The 22,883-nt window shown below is 37.0% G+C and overlaps 1 protein-coding gene across 3 annotated transcripts in view; it reads right to left on the minus strand.

The window, feature by feature from the left end:
- The window catches only part of LOC135201382 (inverted formin-2-like), a 128,158-nt gene that overhangs the window by 16,536 nt on the left and 88,739 nt on the right, over window positions 1–22,883 (minus strand). For all 3 annotated transcript variants that reach the window (XM_064230240.1, XM_064230239.1, XM_064230241.1), the window contains exons 2-12: window positions 15,982–16,401; window positions 15,556–15,651; window positions 14,673–14,886; window positions 13,730–13,845; window positions 13,310–13,469; window positions 11,811–11,983; window positions 11,518–11,597; window positions 9,861–11,010; window positions 2,147–2,263; window positions 1,383–1,523; window positions 197–375 (exon numbers count right to left, since the gene is read on the minus strand). In XM_064230240.1, the coding sequence (XP_064086310.1) occupies window positions 197–375; window positions 1,383–1,523; window positions 2,147–2,263; window positions 9,861–11,010; window positions 11,518–11,597; window positions 11,811–11,983; window positions 13,310–13,469; window positions 13,730–13,845; window positions 14,673–14,886; window positions 15,556–15,651; window positions 15,982–16,377 (2,822 nt within the window). In that variant the 5' untranslated portion in view covers window positions 16,378–16,401. The remainder of the gene's footprint in view (window positions 1–196; window positions 376–1,382; window positions 1,524–2,146; window positions 2,264–9,860; window positions 11,011–11,517; window positions 11,598–11,810; window positions 11,984–13,309; window positions 13,470–13,729; window positions 13,846–14,672; window positions 14,887–15,555; window positions 15,652–15,981; window positions 16,402–22,883) is intronic.

A 22,883-nucleotide genomic window follows, 5' to 3' on the forward strand; every position in this document is an offset into this window, starting at 1 on the left:
ATGAAGCAGATCCTAAATATGTTTTTCCTTTATTCAGTAACATCAACTATTGGTATATAAGTCCATATCAGATACCTCACATTAATCACAAATTCTGTCCCTTAAATAAACAACCTTTATATAATTTATTTCTACTATTCAATGACATATGCTTCTCCTTTTACAGATAAATGGTAAAATGGTTATATTAATTTACCTTGATGCTTTGGATATGTCTTCAAGCTCCTCTTCAAATTTCAGTAATTCTGTATTTTCTTCTTGTGAAGTTTGAACGACATAATGGAGAAGAGTCATTCCTGGCTTGTTGGCTCTTGTTTCCCATAGTTTCGACAAAGTATTGAGTTTGAAGCCCAAGGCATTTCCCGCATAGCTGCCCTACACACGAATGAAAACAAATATGGAAATCAATGTTCTGGGATGGTTTAATTGTTTAAAAAGAATGGTGGATGACAGACTGGAGTTTAAAATTAGCAAGTGTTGGTGAGAAAGAGGAGGTAGACTTAGAAAGGGATGGATAAATGGAGTGAAAGAGATCTTGGAAGAGGGGTTGCAACATCCAAAAAGCAAGAGAGAATGCATGCAAGATTGAGGTAATTGGTGCAGTTGTGTGTGTGTGTGAGTGTATATGTGTGTGTGTGTGCGTTGAGGGTGGGGGTTAACACCCTGCTGGTCAGTCTTCCTTGTGGCAGCAAGGAATTGTTAGTGATGGGGAAGTTTTCTGCTCCTGGGTTCATCCTTTAGTCAAGAGTTGAAGTGCTTAGGTGACAATGATCTTTGTCTTTTCTTAGGAGTCAATTCCCTGATAGGGGAAATTGGATTCATGTTGAAAACAAAATTAAGGCAAGTCCTTATACTGTACATGAATCAGAAGTGGCCCTTAAAGCTACTCGAGTAGTGCTATAAAAATTATGCTTATGGTATAAGCAAATGTGATGATAAAAACTGGTGATGTTGTTAATAAACCAGTTTTATCATTTCATACTGTTTAATCTTGCAAAGTTAGTTTTGTAAATTGGACATCTGGCTGTATTTGGATACTTAGAATATAGATACGTACATCTATTTCTAAGTGTAATAAATTTGGTAGACTACAAAGAAAATGTCTATGATCTACAGACTATGAAATACATGTATTGTACATTTTACACACACTGCAATTACAACCCCATATTCAAAGGCCAGTATTTTACAAAAATTGACAAAATACAGATACTGCTTTAATTCTGGAACTTAAATTTAGTGAGAATAAATACGTATATAATGTGCATAAATTACGATATTCATGAATTATTAGAGTCAGAATATAAGTAATTAGAGGCAGAAAATCAGCTTTATCCCAGGAACTAAAATGTAATAAAAATGGTATATAAAGAATATCTTACCATATTAATGAAGTTCCCAAGAGTAAGAACATAAGCGAAGAAATCTTGAATACTTTCACTGTGAAGAATCTTGTCTGAGATAGTTAACAATAACTGAAGCTGTGGTTTGAGACTTTCTGCTGTTGGACCTAATTCTTCCATCTGTAATGTTCAAAAGCAAGAAATTACACTACGGTAAATTCTTATAAACATAAAAGCAGTAATCAAATTATATTCTTTATCATAGCTTCAAAACTTTTAACCTACTACTTCACTAGTGAAGATCACTATACGTATGTGTTATTTTTTTTTCAAATCTTCAATTGAAAACTCTTATGGACAGAGTCAACAGACAATAAACCCAAAAGGGTTCCAAAGGGAAATCAGCCTCCAGAGAGAGGCATGTTATAAGAAAAGGTGATAAACAAGGAAATAGAAAATCAAATCGATGCATCTGAAATTCAGATGATGTCAACAGAGAGCAGGAACAAACTCCTTACTTAAGCATTTGGAGATCAGAGGATTCCATAACAGCACTAAGCAAACTATTCCACATTTTAGTTGTAGCCAAGATAAAACTCCTGACAAACTAAGTAGTATTAAACTTGATGCTAGGAAAGTCACATTGTTTGCTGCAGCAGCCTGCCTGCTGTTGCAAGCAAAAACAGCTAAGTCACGTAAAAAAAAAAAAAAGTCAGTGGGCATTTGTCTGTGATTGGCTGCCATTGTCAATGAATGGATAACACATCCATCATTACCAATAATGTAGAAATCAAAAGACTTACCTGTATCATACCTTCAATACACACTTTGAAGCTTGGGACCTTAATAAGTAATCTATAAAATTTTTCTGCATTTCCCAGTTTTTCTTCTTCACCGCTGAAGTCCCTTATTACTGCAACCTGAAATTATAAACAAACATAAATACAGTACGTACATAGGCTAATAGTTAACAACATGCTACAGCAACAACATACTAAAAGTAAGGCTTTTACCATAAAGTAAGTATAGTACAGCTAAAGTTTAGGCTTGTTTTTATATTCCTTTGAAAATTTAGACATTTTAACAGTGGTCTAAGAGTACTCCAACTGTAGATTTGACACCACTACTAAGTACAATAAATATACGTACACATCCCAACCTTTGCATAATCTTTCATAGTTAAGGTAAAGCTGATAATACCGAATATTAAAATTGCTTGAAGACAATACTCTGAGAGATCTTTTTAAAAAAATAGAAAAATTATCCATTGAAAACCTAAAGTTTTTTCATTACGTATATTGATAATTTCTTTATCATTGCAGTGCCCAAAACAAGGTATACTAGTATGTGAAGCATGCAAGATTTAGCAAGCACCAAATACGAAGTTTCAATGAGCAAAAGACAAAGCTGGACTTCATGTATAAAATGAACACACATTTTTCTCAGTGACTATGACTGAATATTTAATTTTTCATAAGTAAATTTCTTTTCTTATACTAAATATCCAAATCTAATACATCACTCTCACTCCAGGCCTTCAAATGTCCTGGACACTGAAGCCTTTTGTCACCTACATTCACAGTTCCGGTTGTAAGAGATTAGTGGTGCTGAGACTAAGGAATATTTTAAATGAGTGATGGGTTTGTACATATGGAAAGTTTACTTATCTTATAAAATATTACATCTGTTTCATCACAAGCCTATCAGTCTTAGTCTTAAAAAACTCAAAAACTGACAGATTTTAAAAGAAACTTGTATTTTTCATAGCTGTGCCAATGCTTTGCCTTTCATATATGGAGTCTGCCTTCTGTGCCTGCGCTGACTGAAAGAATGTCGTAGAAAGGCCTGAAGTTTGTGCACAGTTTCAATGATTAACCAAAATGGAGGGTAGTTGTGCATTTCTACATTGTTCTTACAGTGCATTAGGGCATCTTATCCTCTAAGCTGCTTGGTCTAGTTGGGTGGAGCTTGTGGCTGAGATTCATGACAAACAGCTTTATTAATAGTGTGCCCCAGTCACTAATGAGCTTCACAAATTGGGTGTATGGAACATTGTAATGAAAGGGCTTGCTTTCCCTTACTGAGGTGGCTCACAACTATATCGTGGCTACATGGTTCAGACCTGAGGATGATCACTACCTTGTGGACCCTGATTCTTCACTTAGGCCAACATCACTGACTTGTTTGTCACTACACCCGCTACCATACACTTTTTCATTGGGCAAAGGCTTAAGAGATCTCAAAAGATGACCTTTAATTCTGAGGTGATATGACTTGTTCTGTAAAGACAAAGATCATGCCATCTGATTGCTGGTATAGTAAATGTTGGCCCCCCACATTATGGTTTGACACATCCATGAATAATAGGAATTCTGGCAAGAAAGGGGCCAGTTGCACTCTTTCTATCAGGTTCTATGAACCCTGCCACCACAGAAGAATTGCAGACATTATCTGGGACCACATCTAAGTGATTGTCCACTTTCAGAAACTACTACCTATCAGAATCTTAACAGGTACAGCCCAGAAATATATTCTTTATTGACCAGGGTGAGTTTCTGAGTTTCTCTATAGAGACAAGGTGGCTGATCAGCTAGCCATTTCGTGGCAGGAGGATGTGGTCATACTTCTGCATCAGAAATGAGTCTCTTGATACTGCTTTTTTTCAAGTGAACTAAGGTTTCCACCATGTCTGCTACCCATAAACAAGAATGTAGCTTTCATTAAAGGCATTACATCCGACTTCTTTTCATCAATATGCAAGCCTAAAAAGTAACTTGATTATAAAGTACAATGTTGGCATAGTCCTGCTGGTAATGTTGTAATGACAAATTTGTCATCCAGGTACATCAGTCTTATGATACTCCTGTGTGCCAATGCTGTCACTGGTGTGACATATAAGAACATTGAACCAGGAATCACGGATATCCAGAAATGTGATCAAAAGGTCCCCTTTCATGATGAAGTGTTGAACTGAGGTAATTTTTCCATCCTGGAAGAGATCTGCAAAAATACTTGCTCAAAGAGCAGAAATCAGTGACAGGATATGGTCTTTTTATCATCATTAGGATGAAAAATAGACAACTGCAAGAGTCCATATAGGTGACTAACACCTATATGGCCTGCTTCCATAACACCAACATACTTTAACAATACAGTGGTACCTCGACATACGAAATTAATCCATTCCGAGGCGGCCTTCGTAACATGAGCTTTTCGTATCTTGAACCGCATTTTACACGAATCTGTTCCAAGCCCTACAAAAACACCCCAGTAAATTTTATAATAAAGCTAAATTGACAAATAAACAATGAAATACTACAACAATTTAGACCATTCAATACCTAACTTAATACTTACTACTAATATGTACCTGTAAATAAAGTGTATTAGTGTTGTACATGGTATACAAGAAATACTGTACGTACATACGTACGTATGTAGTAAAATGTGGAACCCTACCTTTCGAGTGAGGCTATCTCTGAAAGTGGCGACAGAGGAGGAGGACAAAGCGCAGAAAATTTGTTACGCAGTATGTACACTTAACTTAACTAAACACATTAAAAATGTCAGGAAACATAAACTAAACTTTATGAAACACATTAACAAAACTGTAACACTTAACTTTACAAAAAACTTAAAATTAAATTTCGTTTTCTTTTTTTAATTTTTACATTTTTTCTTACTTTTTTATACTTTACATTTTTTTTTTTTTTTTTTTATACAAAATTTCAATTTCTTCACCACTTTCAACTTTGTTTTTTCGTAGTATCAATTGGATCTTCCTTTTTGCTTACTCCTACTAAAGGCCTCTTTAAAAAATAACTATCTAAGGAAGATTGCTTTTGCCTACTTTTCACAATGTTCCTGAAACGACTCAGGCAAACGTCATCGAACTGCGCAAGCATACGACCTGTGTAAGCCTTTTCGGGGTGTCTCTTTTCTACAAATGATTGCACCTTATGAAAAGCAGCTAGAGCATCCTTAATTTCTGTCGTTGTCATAGGGTCATCCTCCTCCTCCTTGCCGCTGCTAGAGAACTCTTCTTGAATGACGTTATGTCGCATGGCCTCCAACTCCTTTAGGTCATCCATCATAAGCTCCTCTTGGTGCTCCTCGAGGTCATTGATGTCGTCCTCGTCGACGACCAGCCCCATGGACTTGCTGAGTGCAATGATCTCGTCAAGATCTGGTTGCAAAACAGTTTCAGGATCATCAACTGTTCCTGAATCTGCAGCACCAGCTTCACCTACATCGAATCCCTCGAAGTCTTGGGCGGATGCGGCATTAGGCCAGAGTTTCCTCCACAAAGAGTTCAAGGTTCGCCTCGAAACCCCCTGCCAAGCTTAATCGATGAGTCAGATGCATATGACGATGTCGAAATGCTCCCTCCAAAATTCATGCAAGGTGAGGTTTGTGGTATTGGTGATGTCGAAACATCTATTAAAAAGATGTTTCGTATACAGCTTCTTGAAGTTCGATATCACTTGCTGGTCCATGGGCTGGAGGAGAGGGGTGGTGTTAGGTGGAAGATAAAGAACCTTGATAAATGAATACTCCTCTAGGATATCTTCCTCGAGGTCAGGAGGGTGAACAGGGGCATTGTCCAACAACAGCAGACATTTCAGAGGTAGGCGCTTCTGTCCCAAGAATTTCCTCACTGTCGGGCCGAAACACAGATTTACCCACTCGGTGAACAAAAGTCTCGTTACCCAGTCTTTCGCATTAGCCCTCCACATCACTGGAAGCTTCTCCTTTAGCACTTTGTGGGCCTTGAAGGCTCGAGGAGTCTCCAAATGATAGACAAGTAGGGGCTTCACCTTGCAATCCCCACTGGCATTCGAACAAAGTGCGAGTGTAAGCCTGTCTTTCATATTTATCCCGGGTAGCTTCTTCTCTTCCTGCGTGATGTACGTCCGACGAGGCATTTTTTTCCAAAAAAGGCCAGTCTCATCACAGTTGAAGACTTGCTAAGAACTGTAGCCTTCGTTGATCATCATCTCATCGAACGTCTTAACAAAGGCTTTGGCCGCTTTCATGTCCGAGCTGGCCGCCTCCCCATGCCGCACCACCGAATGGATGCCAGTCTGTTTACGGAATTTTTCGAACCATCATGAGAAGCCTTGAAGTCTGGGGCTGGCATCGATGTCCCTTCTCCTCCGTCGTCTTCTCCCTGGGCAATCAAATCGCCAAAAATAGCGCTGGCCTTGTGGCAGATTGCCGTCTTGGTTATCGTATCGCCAGCGATTTCTTTGTCTTTTATCCAGACAAGAAGCAGCCTTTCCATCTCATCGTGCACGTGGCTCCTCTTGCTAGACAAAATAGTCACGCGCTTGGAAGGTGTAGCTGCTTTGATGGCTTCCTTCTGCTTAAGGATGGTGCCTATTGCCGACGGATTTCGGCCATATTCCTTGGCGATCACACTCAATCACATGCCAGCTTCATACTTTTTAATTATCTCCATCTTTGTCTCCAAAGAAAGCATCCTCTTCTTTCCGTGAACTTCAACTTTCTTGGGACCCATGACTACGTATATACTGTACGTAATTAAGTTATGTAGTATACGTATGTAGTAAAGTTCTCACACAACACAATAAAGTAGTACTACAACGAAATCACTAACGAATTTACGTTAATAAACTAAATCGTATAGAACGAACGAATTCTGCATGCTTACGATAACGATGCTGCTGCCGAGCAGCCGCTACGTAGATGCATGATGGGATCATGGGAGAGATGCTGACCCATAGGAGAGCAGGATCTTATGGCGGTGACTAGCATCAGGAACCAAGGGGAGAGCGGGAGGATGGTAGCGAGTCTACTCAGTTGGCAGGGCGCGAGTTTTAAAATTGTTATCGGTGGTCCGGTCGAATCTTGGGACTTTACAGCAACAACTTTTCGTATCCTGAACTATTTTCGTATGTAGAGCCAAAAAAATCTTCGTATTTGCTTTCGTAACTCGAATTTTTCGTAAGTTGAGCCTTTCGTATGTCGAGGTACCACTGTACCTGAAACTTCACAAATTCCCAACTGAAAGCATCAAAACCTACAGGAAGTGATGCAAGTGAAGATTTTGTTCCTAGAAATAAAAGCCAATAACCATTCCTGACTACCTCCCTGACCAAACGTCTGGCCCCTATAACTGTAACCACAACCTCCAGAATTTCTGGAGACAAGTCCCCACCTCCTACCCTCATATAAAAGTGGAGTCAGTGGGGGAGCACAGGCTTTATTTTCTCCCATCTCCATTGTTAAGAGATTGCTTTAGGACACTCACACTTCCTGGGCCAAAAGGTAGATAACTGTATCCGTACTGAAACTGATCTGGAGGGAGCTGAATGGATGGAAGGATCTCCTGGCTGGTATTTCAGAGGACCTTTACTGCCTGCTCCTCAAGGGTCATGACTGCTCTGGCCTGCGGTTTATTTTAGAAGGTATTTGATACTGGGATCATATCATGGTTGAGGACCCCTATACAAATAGAAATCTGAGGCACCTAGTGCAACCATATGTTTGTAGTAACCCTTGCTAAAAACCTCTACCTGTTATACAGTGCCTTATGTCAACCAGGATGCACTGTGTCACACTGGCCAAGGGCAGATCAAATACCATGGCTGGCAAGTCATCAATAACTGGATCTGTTGTGCTCTGCGGCCAAGTCCCAATGCCTAGTCATAAAAGAAACCTTACTTCATAAGGAGGAAGGTGATCAAATCCTTGAAAACCACTTATCTGCAAGGGCCTATGCCTTCTAGCACTTTCAGCTGCCATATGGAGCATGTGCGGTCAGTCCCATTAGCCTTCAGCATCGTCTTCCTATTCGATACAGTCCCATGGTGACTGTCACAGTTCCTGACTACCGTGCACTTTGGATCACTAAAGAAAATAATGATTTCCCTTTGTGCCATGATTGCTATTGGTCACTGCTGCTGCTATGCTCCTGGGTTAGAGTATGTATCTGGGCAGCTGCAATACCAGTCATGGTCCTGAGTAGAATTTTTCTGCAATGATGCAAGAACTCTCTCTGAAACTACTTCTGTCTTGATTACATGTCTCAAAAAGATGAAGAAAGTGCTATGTTATTATTATGTATTATTAAAATAGTTTAACCAGGCTACTGAATTGAGCATTAGCTCTCATAGGACTGGCCCAAAGGATATGAATGATAAGGAATACCAAGTCTAGGCCACAGGCCAAGTGCTGAGACCAAATAGGTCTTCAGCATAGTGATGAATGAAAAATGAATTTTTTTTTTAAATATATAAAGATATATTATGCTTTTACACATAAATACGCAGAAAGTGCTAGAAAACCCACGCACTTCTTTCAAATGCTTTTAGTAGTTGTATACTTGGCTCTTTCTTCTAGCAGTTGCATTGTACTTGGTTCTTTAAACCTGATGTGAAATTGCAAAGGCAGTGCAATGGTTGCTGAATCCATTAACTACAGTAAGACTGCTGGTGTGTTTCTGTAAAGACAAACAATTCCCATTCAGCTCTTTCACATAACCCTTGTTAGGCTCAAAAACAGGATATATTGGCAGACCAGTAGTCATTAGAGCTGGAAGATTTTGGCTAAAGGGCACTAATAAATTCTGGTGATGATCCTTCACAACAGATGAAGATACCCTGTAGTACGGGAAGTTGAAGCCAAAGACTCAGAGGGGTGGAGATTAGGATAACTGTGCAGCTGCACTTCTAGCATCTCTCATCTTGCGGATCTCATGCTAAGTCTCAGAATTAATACAAAGAAGTCAAATAACATTCAGAAGAGCAAGTGAACTTGGGCAAGCACACCAGTTAAGAACACTTAGTTCAGAACATACTATAAGGGTCTCTCCCCAGATTCAATATGGCAAGGCTTACCTATCCAACTTTTACAAGTTTGCAAAAGACAAGATAAGCAAAAGAAGTACAAGCTACACAAGGTGCGTGAAATATATATACAGTAGTACAAGCAGGTGGAAGTTCTACTAATAATTATAAAGATACATAAATCATTGAGGGAATGATCATAAAAAACAACTCAAAATCATAAAAGATGCAAATACATAAAAGACATACAATAAAAGAAGTATATACAGCACGTACTGTTTTCAAGTTAGAAAATGTGGATAAGAACTAAATTCACTACTGTACCTTATAAACTTTGCCTTATATAAAAATAATATCACAGCAACATAATACCACCTACACAGAGACTAATGTTGTTTTTCTATTTGTTGACAAAAGCTTCAGATTCCAAGACATTTGAGGACATCAAAGGTAGGCTTCATATGAGTGATACGTTTGTGGTGACACAAGAGGAAATACTGTATTAAATGTTCACATGAACACAACCACTTGTAATTTAAAAGCAACTATTTCTCTTAAACCGAATACCTGAAACTGCAACTTAGACTACAGACATGATTCATGCCGTCATATCTTCCTTTTAAAAAGAAAACAAGATTGTCAATACAATAATCACACTCATTACTCTGATACCATATTAATGATCAAACTATAACTAATGACTTACATCTTCATCATCAGGTACTATCCTGAGGAACCCTCGAAGTCTCTCTGTACCAATATCCTTACTCTTGCATTCTCTGATGAGAGCTATAGTTTCTTCATGAGAGGTCTTGAACTGTTTCAAAAATATATTAACATTGAGAGATTTTTTAGGGTCTAAAAGTGTAATTTCATTAGATTGTTTCTTGGCCACTTTTGTTGGGGCAGTTTTGGTTCCTTGGCAAAACAATACTTCAATTTGTTCATAATTTAGAGGTTTTGGTGGAGATTCTACCAAATCTTTATGGACATTCTGCCAGAGAGAATTTGTAATGGTATTGTTACCAACTTTCGCCCAGTTAAGGTGTTTCATCTTAGAACGTGGACGAGGTAAGGTGTTATAAAATAATGGAACATTGCTGGAAGCCCCATACATAGGAACAGAAGTTGCTGTAATTAGTGGCATGTGCATCCCCATGCCAGGGGGAGGTGGAGGAGGAGGACCACCACCTCCAGGCATAGGAGGTGGTGGTGGTGGAGGAACTCCAAACCCAGGAGGTGGTGGAGGTGGAGGGACTCTAAAGCCAGTCGGAGGAGGGGGAGGAGGTGGAGGAGGAGGACCTCCTGACCCAGGAAGAGGTGGGGGTGGGGGAACAAAGCCAGAGGGAGGAAGAGGGGGAGGGGAAGGGACTGCAAAGCCTGGAAGAGGAGGAGGGGGTGGAGGAGGAGGAGGTGGTGGTGGTGGAACCCCAAAACCAGGTAGTGGTGGAGGTGGTGGAATGCCAAAACCTGGCAATGGAGGAGGAGGAGGAGGTGGAGGTGGTGGAATACTAGTGCTTGGTAAAGGAGAGGGTGAATGTGATATATGAGAACCATCTGCTTCCTTATCAATCATTTCACAGCAACTTGGATTGGAAGATAACACTGCCACACTTTTCATAGCACTATCAGTTTCCATGCACACATCAGAAGTAAGTTTAGCACCGAGAGAAGTTCTTTCAAGATCACTTGTCCTCTTTAGAGATCCTTGTCTGGCCAAATTACGGTGAACTGTTTGAGTTGCAACACTTCGGAAGTTTTCTTGCGATGGAGCTATGCTGTCCGCCCAGATAGTCGTCAAGGTACCTTCTAAGGCTCTAATGGCCACTCGGTCTAACAAAGCCCAAACTGCATCACTATATAAAAAATAAAAATACAGTATACATGATCAGAAAATCTGCATAATAGTGATAATTGTTGTGACTGTTGTTGATATCTGCAGTGCTAATGAGGATGAAAGTGGACATGGCAAATAGTAGTAACTGAAAATTAATGACAACATAAAGTGATGACTGGCTGTGTTAGTTAAAATCATCTCAAATTGCTATTTGTCTACTTAAATCAAATGACTTTTCAAAGGACTAAAAACAAATCTCATTCATCGGTATACAGTATCATGATCTTACCAGAGAGTGCAACGGAAGAAGGATTGTTTTTTAATAGACATTAAGAAAATATCTACGACAGACCTGCTAAAATGTAAAATAATCTAAAAAATAAGTAACAAGGTTTTTTTTTTACCTCCCTATCAAATAATTTTAAGGAACATCTGTCAAAAAATAATCAATGATAATCTCATACAAGCATATCATATCATATGCTTTACAGCATACACATATGAAAAATACACTTATAAGGCTTACCTTTCAGGTTTTTGGGGGTCAAGCTGGGTAAGATTATGTATTAATCCTAATAACTGCAATGACTGTGGAGTATCACGAATCTGTGAAGTAGCCAAAAGTTCAATGAAAATTAAAAATGAAAATCTATAATTTGCCAGCATACTAAATATAACAATGATACGTGACATGCATCTTTGAATACAAACAATATGATAGAAGAAAGATAAAAAGAGCCTTATAAGTATAAGAATGTAACTTTACAGTAACTTTAGTATAAATTTTATGATTGCAAAACATTTGCTGTTACAGTATACCTTGGTAAACAATGTATTAAAAGCCTCATGATGATTGAGATTAAGATGTTCATCTGGGCCATAAAGGTGCTCTAAGTCATCGTGATATGTGTCTTCAAATACGCATAGCTGAATAGACAACTGTTCATTCTCAGTTGCTTTCAGTCTCTCCAGGACTTTCAAGAGATCTAATCCTGAAAAAAGAAAAAAAAATGTATAGCATCCAAAAATCTGTAGGATAACATAACACAATGCAGAAAGCAGTGTGGTCATTATTATTTTACCTACATTATAGATTTTTATCACATGTATTATAATGAATAAGATTGAGTTTTTGTCCTTTTAAATTTAGCCATATAATGGAGTATTATAAAATTAACGAATCATCAATTCTTCACATACATTCTTTGAGCTCAACATTAAAGAAAGTTAAATGCCCTAAAAAAAATCAGCAATTACTGTAATGTGCAAAGGTAATATCAAGTGGTACACATCATAAAATAACATCCCCTAATAGTACTCTTTCTAATGCATGCCTCATTAGTTTTATATACAGTTGAAAGACTGGTAGGCAGCCTACTACAATCTAAATTGTTACCTGTATCTTCAGTAATTAACTTGAAAATGATTTCATTCTGGTACAGGAGGATTATAAAACAGACAATTTGATTTACTGATTGACTAAAATAAACTAAAAAGTACATTTGAAAATACATAAATTAATGTCTTAAATAGAAATAACTATCATATATTCCTATTATTGTTATTATCATATAGTACTAAAGGATTAGTTTATCCAGACCTCTAAGCCTAATAAAGGCTCTTCCCGGGCTGCTTATCATAAATTCCTAAAATGAAATAGATTTAACTTGAATAAATTCACCAAAAAACAGATATAACTCTGATAAATATCTAAAACAAAAGAAAACTATTATAATAATCACTAGGGATGGTGGAATACTATACACAAATACAATAACTTAAAATTCTTCCATTTATACCATAATACAAAATTTTAAAAAAGATTAATTTATTACCGTGCTGAAAGCCTTCAAATACTGTCTACATATACATGTATCTCAGAAATAAATACAATAGCTTTATATCACTCACTGCAATTTCAATCATCTGTTGCATCCTAGTTTATTCAACAGATGCAGTTACTGTACAGACAAAATAACTGAATGAGCAACTTTCAAAGCATCTGTAACCCAAAAGGAACTAAAATGACTTATACAGACTTGTAGTACATGACATTTTAGTAGATTTAAACAAAGGAAGGGAAAATTTTTTATGGAATAAAATTAATACCACAGGGGTTGTCACAAACTAATGTGTGCAATCTGTTTTGAATAAAAAAAAAAACATGATTTTCATTTGAGACCTTATGTAGTGTACATCTGACAAAAATACGTTAATGTCACAGTAATTTTTCGTAACACAAGACATGAACCGGGTTACAGAAAATGCTTACAGTACTATATATATAAAGTAAAGTACAATGCCTTGTTCCCACCTACCTATAAACTCATTTCTGATGGCATTTCGTACCTGAAGATTGTCTGCACCTATGATAATGCAATTCACAAAGGCAACAAGGGTAGCTTGGTAATCCACCACTTCTGCAGAACGCAACTCGTCAACAACAAGCAAAAAGCGATAGCGCTGACTTTTAGCAACCTGTGGATTTATTATAATATCATATTGAATATGCGCATATTTTCAAAGAGTTACACGAAATTATGAAACCATATTTGAGTAATCTATACAGACAACATTTAATTTATTCCATTGCTGATCATCTGGTATTAACAGATGTCAAGGGTAACGTCTATAACATTTCACCGTCATCCAAAATTACATACAATATTAGTGTAACATGACAATAAGGTCTAATTCTGACAGGACAACTGGAACAGCAATTCCGTTACTAAACTTACCCTGTAGTTGTTTAGGGAATCAAGAGCAAGCAAATGTCCCTTCTCAGAGTACACACACAATGCCGACAGCAACTCAAACACTTGCTTCTTGACCAACATGTTCTTTGAATCTAAAGCTAAAATAGAAAATAAATTGCTTTATAACCTACGAGGAATTCAGTAATTAGAAAAGGGGAAATTAAGCTATCTATCCAAATTTCACAGTAGAGTTTTCTCAAAATATGCAGTCTAGAAGGTGTTATGAATCTGAAACCATCAGGGCCATTTCAAAATCATGCATTTATATCCTGGACCCAGCACCAGAGAATAGTCCGAAACCTTTCAATTGGGTCCGCATGTCATTAGTTATCTTTCGGAGCCATTTAACAACTGACTCTTTACGGGAAAGGATTAAAATTTGACTTTTTAACATAAATTTCCAAAAGTGAGTTTAGAATGCGACTCTGACACTTTGGCACAGACGTAAGTTTTTGACTAGGAAATATAGGTTGAGGTCATTCACACTGGGTTAAAATGATAAGGTCATTCAGTGGAGTTTGCCAGTTAAGGAAGAGCTGAAGAAAAAATGGTAAAATCACAATAACAGCAACAATTATAAAAACGAGTTTTTACTAAGGTGAAAACGTCAATGCCAAATTAAGATACAAAATTAGCCATGACACTAAGATACTAAACAATCCACACGTTTTGCAATTACTTTTGTTAAAAGATTACTCTTCCTTGGGCTTTTAACAAAAAAAAAGTTTGTAAAATTGCCAGCGTAATTACTGAGGAATGTACTCTAGTCAAGAGCAACTATTTTTGACTCTTAAAAAGAAACCAGTAAATATCAAAGATCCTAACAACAAATAAAGACTGCAATTTCAATCCAGATCTTGTACAAATAGAAGAAAAAAGTTTGGTCCACAATTACTACTGAACAAAATATCTGAGGGGAATTTACATTTGGCAAGTTTTCGGGTGTAATCGTCGTTATTGACAATATATTCCAGGCCAAACTTGGAATTCATAACGGCCTTGATGCAGAGGACACATTCCAGCTGCAATATGGCATCTGCGATGGAGCTAAAGCCTCGATCACTCAATCTCTCTAACGACTCGAACAGCACGCCGAGCCCGTCGAGATTCAAGAAGTCCTCCATCCACTCATTACTGGCCTGAAATTGATCAAATTGACCTTATTTTGTCGTTCGTTGAATGAAAAATTTCTCTTAATGTCATTCTTGACGAATCTACCAGTACTCGCCAGTGCCATGATACATAAAGTGTGACTGATTTTTCTATGAAAATGAGAATGACAATTGTTAATTCAAGCCACATCTGCCCGTTTTACATTAACTTCGGCACAGAATACGGCGAACGCAGAATCCTAGTTAAAATGTTACTTATTGAGTGTCCCACTTCTTTACTGTCCACGTGTTACTGGCCTGAAATGTGTATTTTTGCATGAAAAGAGCAATCACATGACATTGATATCACTTCGATTCTTCAATGTGGTTTTAAAAGCACAGATGTTTGTCTAGTGGGGATTTCGCATTTGACAGTTGTTCACAAATGGGACATTAACCTACAATGCATGACTATTAACTGCCTTTTCATAAAAAGACCACTTAGTATATGTAATGATACATTTTAACACTTTCAATTACATGAACAGCTACTTATAGACAAATTAATCACTCGCACGACCAGAACATCAGACATTCTTTCTTTGCATAATGAGAAGAAAAATGAATATACATGTACATGTTTGGTTTTGATTCATTTTTCCAAGTAAGAAATACGCACATCTCTCCACTCTACAACAAAGAACTTCGGCGTCTTACCACTTCCATCAGTTTCTTCAGCCCAGAATAATTAGAAACACTTGGCATCTTCAGTAGCATCACGCAGGTCTCGGGGTCCCAACTAGCCAGGTTTCCCTGAAAATTGAACATGCAATGCAATTCATAATAGTCTTTTAATTCAACAACAGAATTTAATTCATATAATAGTTTCAAAGTAGCACTGATTTCTTATAATTTCATATTGTATTTCATGAATAAGATTTAAAAATATTGAATTCATATGATTTCCAAAGGCCTTTCCGAATACCCCTAAATACTTCTTCTAATTTAAAACACACATTCATTGTTTGATATACATTGTCGGTGAACTGTTTTCCACTAAAACAAGGAGATATAAATGAAATACACAAAAAAATATAGCCGTAAATAAAACTTTCATTATTTCAAAAGCCAACGATTACCTACATGAGCAATATCTTCTAACATGGAGGAACCCGAGATTCTCCTCTCCGAGCTGGAACTGCTGGAACTGGAAAGCCGCCTGCTGGAATCTTCTTCATCTTGTGACGCCCCCATTATCTCTCTAGCTACCATGGTCCATTTTAACACCGATTCCTTCTTGTTCATCTTCTTCCTATCCTCCTTCGGCGTCGACGTTTCCATGAACGCATCCACTTCGCCGTTTCTGTAATTGGCATTTTCCAAAAACACCTGGTCGTCGTGGTCGCTGTCCTGCGAGCCTCCCCTGTGCAGTGCCTTGCCGCGACCACCGCCCTGGTGGGCCAGGTTATCGACGGTGTCGTAGAACTCGTCATCGCTGACAGAGTCTTGGGAATCGCACTTGCTGCCTCGCAGGCTCATCTTGAAGGATTCGAAGAATCTGAACTGAATAAAAAAAATAGATAAGTAAATATCAGTTTGTACAAATTCTAGAAACAAAAAGGTTAATGATTTAAAAAGAAATACTTGTTAATCCAATGTAATTTAAGAGATCTCAAGTGATAGAATCCCAATGAAGCTTTTCTCGAGTATACTGTCTTTCAAGTCATTGCGCAGAGTATGATTTGTAAAAGACAAAAAGTAAAAAACAATTACATATCAAGTCACAAGGATGACAATTTCATTCGAAAAGTCGAATGATAGATCATTGCTTCGTCTAATGAAATACATTCAACAACGCTGTAGATTATCTAATGAGATAAAAAACAAAATGTTCACAAATTCAAGTAAATATGTTCTCCTCTCTCTCTCTCTCTCTCTCTCTCTCTCTCTCTCTCTCTCTCTCTCTCTCTCTCTCTCTCTCTCTCTCAAAATGTTGAATTTAGAAGGTAAGTGACAATAAGAACCGGAGCGGAGGGGAATCTAGGAATCATATTAAGAAAATTGAACAAGAATGTGAGTATTTGTTGAATAAAATGTCAGGAAAATTATAGTGTCAGGGAACCTGCAATGAATGAGAATATAGATTTTTAAAAAATTATGGAATAGAGGATGAAATATATACAGAAAGGCTGATAATCAAGGACAAAGTGAATACGGAGCATTGGGAATCGGGAGTTTGATGAGAGACGGAAATATTCTTGTTATTTTGAATTACTTTAATAAAATCACCGAGACATTTCTAGGCACACGGATCTTTCCCGAAGAATTTGTTCTATAATGAGAGGTAAGAACTGTAGCAGACCAAATTAAAGAAACTGAACAGATAAGCTGGAAGAGTATCACAGGCATTAATAAAACAAAAAAGGGAAAACTTAATGCAATTTGGAGCCGATGGGACGTTCCAAAGATGCTTCATCTTTGAGTCTTTATAGAAAAAAAAAAGAAGCGCAGATTCTGGGATCTCCTGAGAACCAGGATTAATACTCTATTAATCCTGCTGAGAACAACACTGCTTCGCACTACGACCTTCAGACCACGAAAACTTTGATCAAACTTCCGACAACTCGTAACCAGGGATGGCCCGACTAGGGGGAAGTGGGCGGCGGTTACGCCCCTGACCCCTCAATCTTGATTTTGAGTTGGTCAAAAATGGGCAGTATTTGTTGGTTAAAATTGCATAGAAAAGTCTCTCTAATAAATCCTCACATTTATTCATCGAGTTTACCACTTGTTTTTTTTATTTTAACTATAAACTTTATTTTCTTTGCATTATTAAATACTCTCGGGGAAAAATTACTGTTGTTGTATAAAAACAAAAAGAAAACCATAAAAAATGAGGTTTGTATATATAATATTACCTATAGGATATATACTGTATCTAGTCAACTTGGTCAAAATTGTCTTAACCAACTTCCCCACCACCCCAACCACTTAATCAGATGGTCCTCAAGCCATCCCTGCTCGTAACCAGATCTTGAACAACTGTGCTGTGGTCATTAAAAATCACAACAAACTCTTATTGAAATCTTAACCACCTCGAATGATAGCTTGCGTGTCCAGTGATGAAAACATAATAAGTACAACGAGTTTACGGCTATAATACCTCATCACACATCGACGCCCACCTTGGCCAAGCGCGGGAGTATGTCAAGCCTCTCTCTCCAGCTGGTGTGATGAGGTGACCCATTCTTATGAACTAAAACAGCGAGCAGGACAGCACGCAAACATTGGAAGCACTATAATTTAGTTTTATACGTCGAGGCGAGTTCTGAAGATTTGGTCATACTTTTCGTGTTCAACAACTACATATATTTAGACAGTACTACAAAATTTACATCTCGTTCTGGAGCAGAAAATAAGCTATTACTTACCATACCTATTGTTTTATGTTACCAATAAGAACATACTTTTTCAGGTCAACATATCACAGGATGTCGCCGTTAAACACAGATAACAAATGTTACTATTTGAAAGCTAATAACACTAAGACCATTGCGAGAGCTGTCCTTGGCCATATTCGTGATCAGAGCAGGTGAATAAATTACAACCGAACGGCACAAAATAAAAAGAATGTCCTCATACTGTATAATGCTATGGAATTCTTTCCTAATTGCGTTCTTATATTCTCTGCTATACTCACACAAGAATGCAAGCACGCATGCATATACAATATACATACATACCTACATACACACACGAACGCTGACCACCCAGGCGCTGCCCGGAAAAACTTTGAAGAACTCTTGATAAATTTTCCTACATCCTCGTTGAATTGTTCTGTCGTGTAAAGTAAGTTTACTATCATATGAAATACTCTTCTTTCCTTTGATTAATTATTCTGTCTTGAATTTATTACTTTAAATAAACATGATACGTATTAAACATATATCCTGGCACCTATCTGATTAAAAATGGAGAGAGAGAGAGAGAGAGAGAGAGAGAGAGAGAGAGAGAGAGAGAGAGAGAGAGATTGTACGCATGAATTTACTTGCAACAGTTATAAGTCTCATAGCTAAATTCCGTTCCAGATTGCTTGAGCGATGCCTTGAGAGAGAGAGAGAGAGAGAGAGAGAGAGAGAGAGAGAGAGAATGTTTGGTAGACCTATTTATACCAACTTTATAAAGAGAACGTCACCGTAACGTCACGAAGTAGTAATTTTATACACCGTAAATAGAGCTACGACTGTTTTCGGTTTTCAATGCGAGTTAATGAACGCCTTTCAGTTTCCTTTGGCGATTTTGAGGTTAAGTGTAGGCTGAAATCTGAATGGTCCAAAATAGAAATATGATGGTGGTAATACCTCGGGGTACTTAAGAATTTGCATAATTAAGATACGTTTGGCTTAAGATGAACACTGGAAAAGAATTTGGTATTTTTGTATTTTCTTTGAGAGTAATTGTTTGAGAGAAGTTTTCTCACAGAACCATTTAATCTGCTACTACGCATGCGCGGATGGCGATGGCTTTGTTTCGTCTCGTCAGTAAATTGTGCTCATAACTACGAAGTTTTTTTCTTTTTTATCTGGATTAAGTAGTTAGATATAATGCTGGTAATACCACAGGGTACTTAAGAATTTGTATCTTATTGGCAAGGTATGATTAAGATACGTTTGGATTCAAATGAACACGAAAAAACTGGCATATTTTGGTCAGTTAGTATTTATCTTTTGCGAGGATTTTAATCAACACTGAAACCTATATACAATGTTGATTTTACCGAGGTAATAAACAATTATAAATTGATAATTCTAATAAATTATGATAAAAATTCACGTAAATTCGATAACAAAATTTGTTATAGGGGATTTGGATTTATTGTTGTGGGTTAACCATACGTCTGATAGCACATGGAATAAAAGGTGGAGCGTCAGGAGAAAAATGAGAATTAACCCAGTAACACTGCAGGAAAAATTGACGTAAAAAACGAAATTTTAATTTGTTTTGTCTGTGCTTGTTGTCTGTCACAGGGGGTTAGGGTTTGATTTTGAGATTTTGAGTTAAAAACCTTCCTGGAGTGACATAGAGGGTGAAAATTATGCCTGGGTCTGTCGAGCGGTTCATAGTCGACAATCAAATATACAAACATTCACTTATATATATATATATATATATATATATATATATATATATATATATATATATGTGTGTGTGTGTGTGTGTGTGTGTGTGTGTGTGTGTGTATGCATCGTTAAGCTGGAATATGCTTTTTTGTATAAAGGTAAAGTGATAGAAAAGATTACAGTATTTTAGGGGGCATAACGCTACGTAGCATACCAGGGTAAGGTATACGGTACGATCTTGATCTATAACAAGATGGGAGCCTGGAATGAATGGTGTGGAGACTATTTGTTATTAAATAATAATGCGAGAAATGTGAAAATAAAATTTGAAAATATTGTGTAGTTTACACGGACCGAAAAAAAGCTTAATATAAAATTGATAAAGATGTTATGTACAGAGTAACAAGGATGTAAGGTGCAGAAGATAGATTTGTTAATAGTGACAGATTTTATGATGGAGGAGAAGCCTGTTGACTTAATTATGTAGATAGGGAATGACTGGTTTGGTGTCGAAGTGTGTCTAAGTGTATATTATGTCTGCATGGCTGCTTGAAATCTTCATGGATGGAGTATGTCAGGAAAAGGACATTAGATGTGCGCAGAGATGCTAAATAAAAAAAAAATGCGTCATGTATGGAGTTTGTTGGGTTTACAGATGATACCATATTGACTGGAGATCGTGAAAAGAAACAGCAGAAACAAGTTTGAAAAAGTTTGCAAATGGAGGAAGTTAAAAACAAATGTGTACAAGGATATAGACAAATGGGAGCCAAGAAGCTTGAGTAATGATTGTTAATATGTATGATGGAAGAATAAAAGCAGTTAATTTCAACGAGCAAAGTATTTGGGAATCATGTACCAGATGACGGTAGGATAGAAGAGAGGAGTCTCAATAAACAAAACAGAAAAACTAGTAGGGCTTGTGCAGATCTGGAAAAGATTTTGGGGTGGATAAGGAAGACAAGGCTTGAATGCATCAAGGGATTACTGAACTTATCCTTCCTTATGGAACTGAAGTGTGGATGTCATACAAAAATGAACGAAAAAAAGTTGGACCGTTCAGATCAACTACTGTCTGTGTACTGTGTGTATTGAGTGTATTGAAAGGGCGATAGGTGTGAAGATGCTCAGAATTATATGAAAATATATTAATTCCGAAGTAGAGCGAATTAGACATTAAAGGACATTTGTAGTTTAATGCGTAGCGTGTATATATATATATAATATATATATTTAGATATATATATATATATATATATATATATATATATATAATATATCATATATATATATAAATACGCATATACACAACAGTAAGCATGTAATAGTAATAATCAAAAAGAGAAAAGGGCAGAAAGAGAAAGGATTACTTAATTATTGAAGGCCACTCTATTTTCCTACCTCCTTTTTTGCTCAGTTTACCAGCCAGGCAGAATAAACACAAAGAACATGGACGCCTACTGCTCTCCATAACGAACCTACACCTGTATTTGATTATTTATAACCATCCAATGACTAGCGTCAGTTTACTTTCGGTAAGATAGGCCTACCCTCTGAATATTGCAGAACAGGCATAATGAACGTGTACGTTACTCTTAGAATTTTAAAAACATTTCTGTATGCCATGCAAATCGCGAGGAGTCAGACAGTTTCTCAGGCAGTGCTGCACTCCTCACATAAGCAGTTGCACATGTTCAAGAACAGATTCTAAAACAAGTGTTGTATGCTGTAAGATATAACCCGGACCAAATAATATCATCTTTCATAACAGTGATGTACATAAACACTAAAATGAAAATACTCGCGTAACGCAAATAAACATAAAAATTCAAAGAGTTGGTAGGCATAAAAAAAAAATTATCTTTTGTTTGCAATTTTTCATTAATTACTTTTCCTCCTTAATATTATTTGTCTTGTCCATCTCTCTCTCGTATGCAATAATGCTTCTGCTCTGTTCGTAAACTCTGCCGAGACAGTTCAATCAATCATCCATATATATATATATATATATATATATATATATATATATATATATATATATATATATATATAGGGTGGGGGGTGATGGGGAGCCGTGGACACCAACTAAACTAATGCCATATGACCCGTTCTCTCCAAATACCGACCTTGACGTACAGTAATACAAGCGATATAACGTAAAGGTCTAATTTTCCTCGTGACTGAGAACTTTATAAAATCTGCTTCACAATCTTAACAGCATTCATACAGTCCTGATATTTGGTTTTGCAAAACTGATTCAAAGGACAGAAAACCATAAATGAAACTCCAACACGAATAATGCCTTCGCAATCCTACACAAATCTGTTTTATATTTTCGAAAACCGCTACGCCATTCATAAACCACTTAATAAAACGCGACCCCTTTCTTCTAGTAGTGGTCGTTGTTTCTTGTCACCACAGAATACACGTCACAAAACAAAGAAAGAAATATTGGAACTGTAAACATAAAATACTGTTTTCTTTGAGCCTTGGCGAGATTAACGTATTGGGTTTTCATACCGCACAAATTGTTGAGTTACAACACTCGGTAACCTTCTTATACAAAAAATAAGTCTCCAAACCTTTTACCATAGTTTTCTTTTTTTCTATCTATTGTATAGAAACCCGTACCCGTTATACGTTGAAGGGATAAACTTTATAATGCATAGCATATGCTGCCTTAAGAAGTTACACATATTCCACCCTAATCGTTACTGGACAGTTTTTCATGACGGCTGAAATGTTACTAAGGTAGTGGTAGTAATGATTACAGGACTTACATAACATGTGAAGCTACTGTGAAGTATTACTAAGCAATAGATAATGACATAAAACAATACTACTGACAATTAATAAAAAATATTTTACTAGAAACATATTTCTCATGGTGCCACAAGGTATTACTACTAGGTTGCGAAGTAATAG

Source organism: Macrobrachium nipponense, chromosome 28 (assembly GCF_015104395.2).
Source record: "Macrobrachium nipponense isolate FS-2020 chromosome 28, ASM1510439v2, whole genome shotgun sequence".
In the NCBI taxonomy this organism is placed as follows: domain Eukaryota; kingdom Metazoa; phylum Arthropoda; class Malacostraca; order Decapoda; family Palaemonidae; genus Macrobrachium; species Macrobrachium nipponense.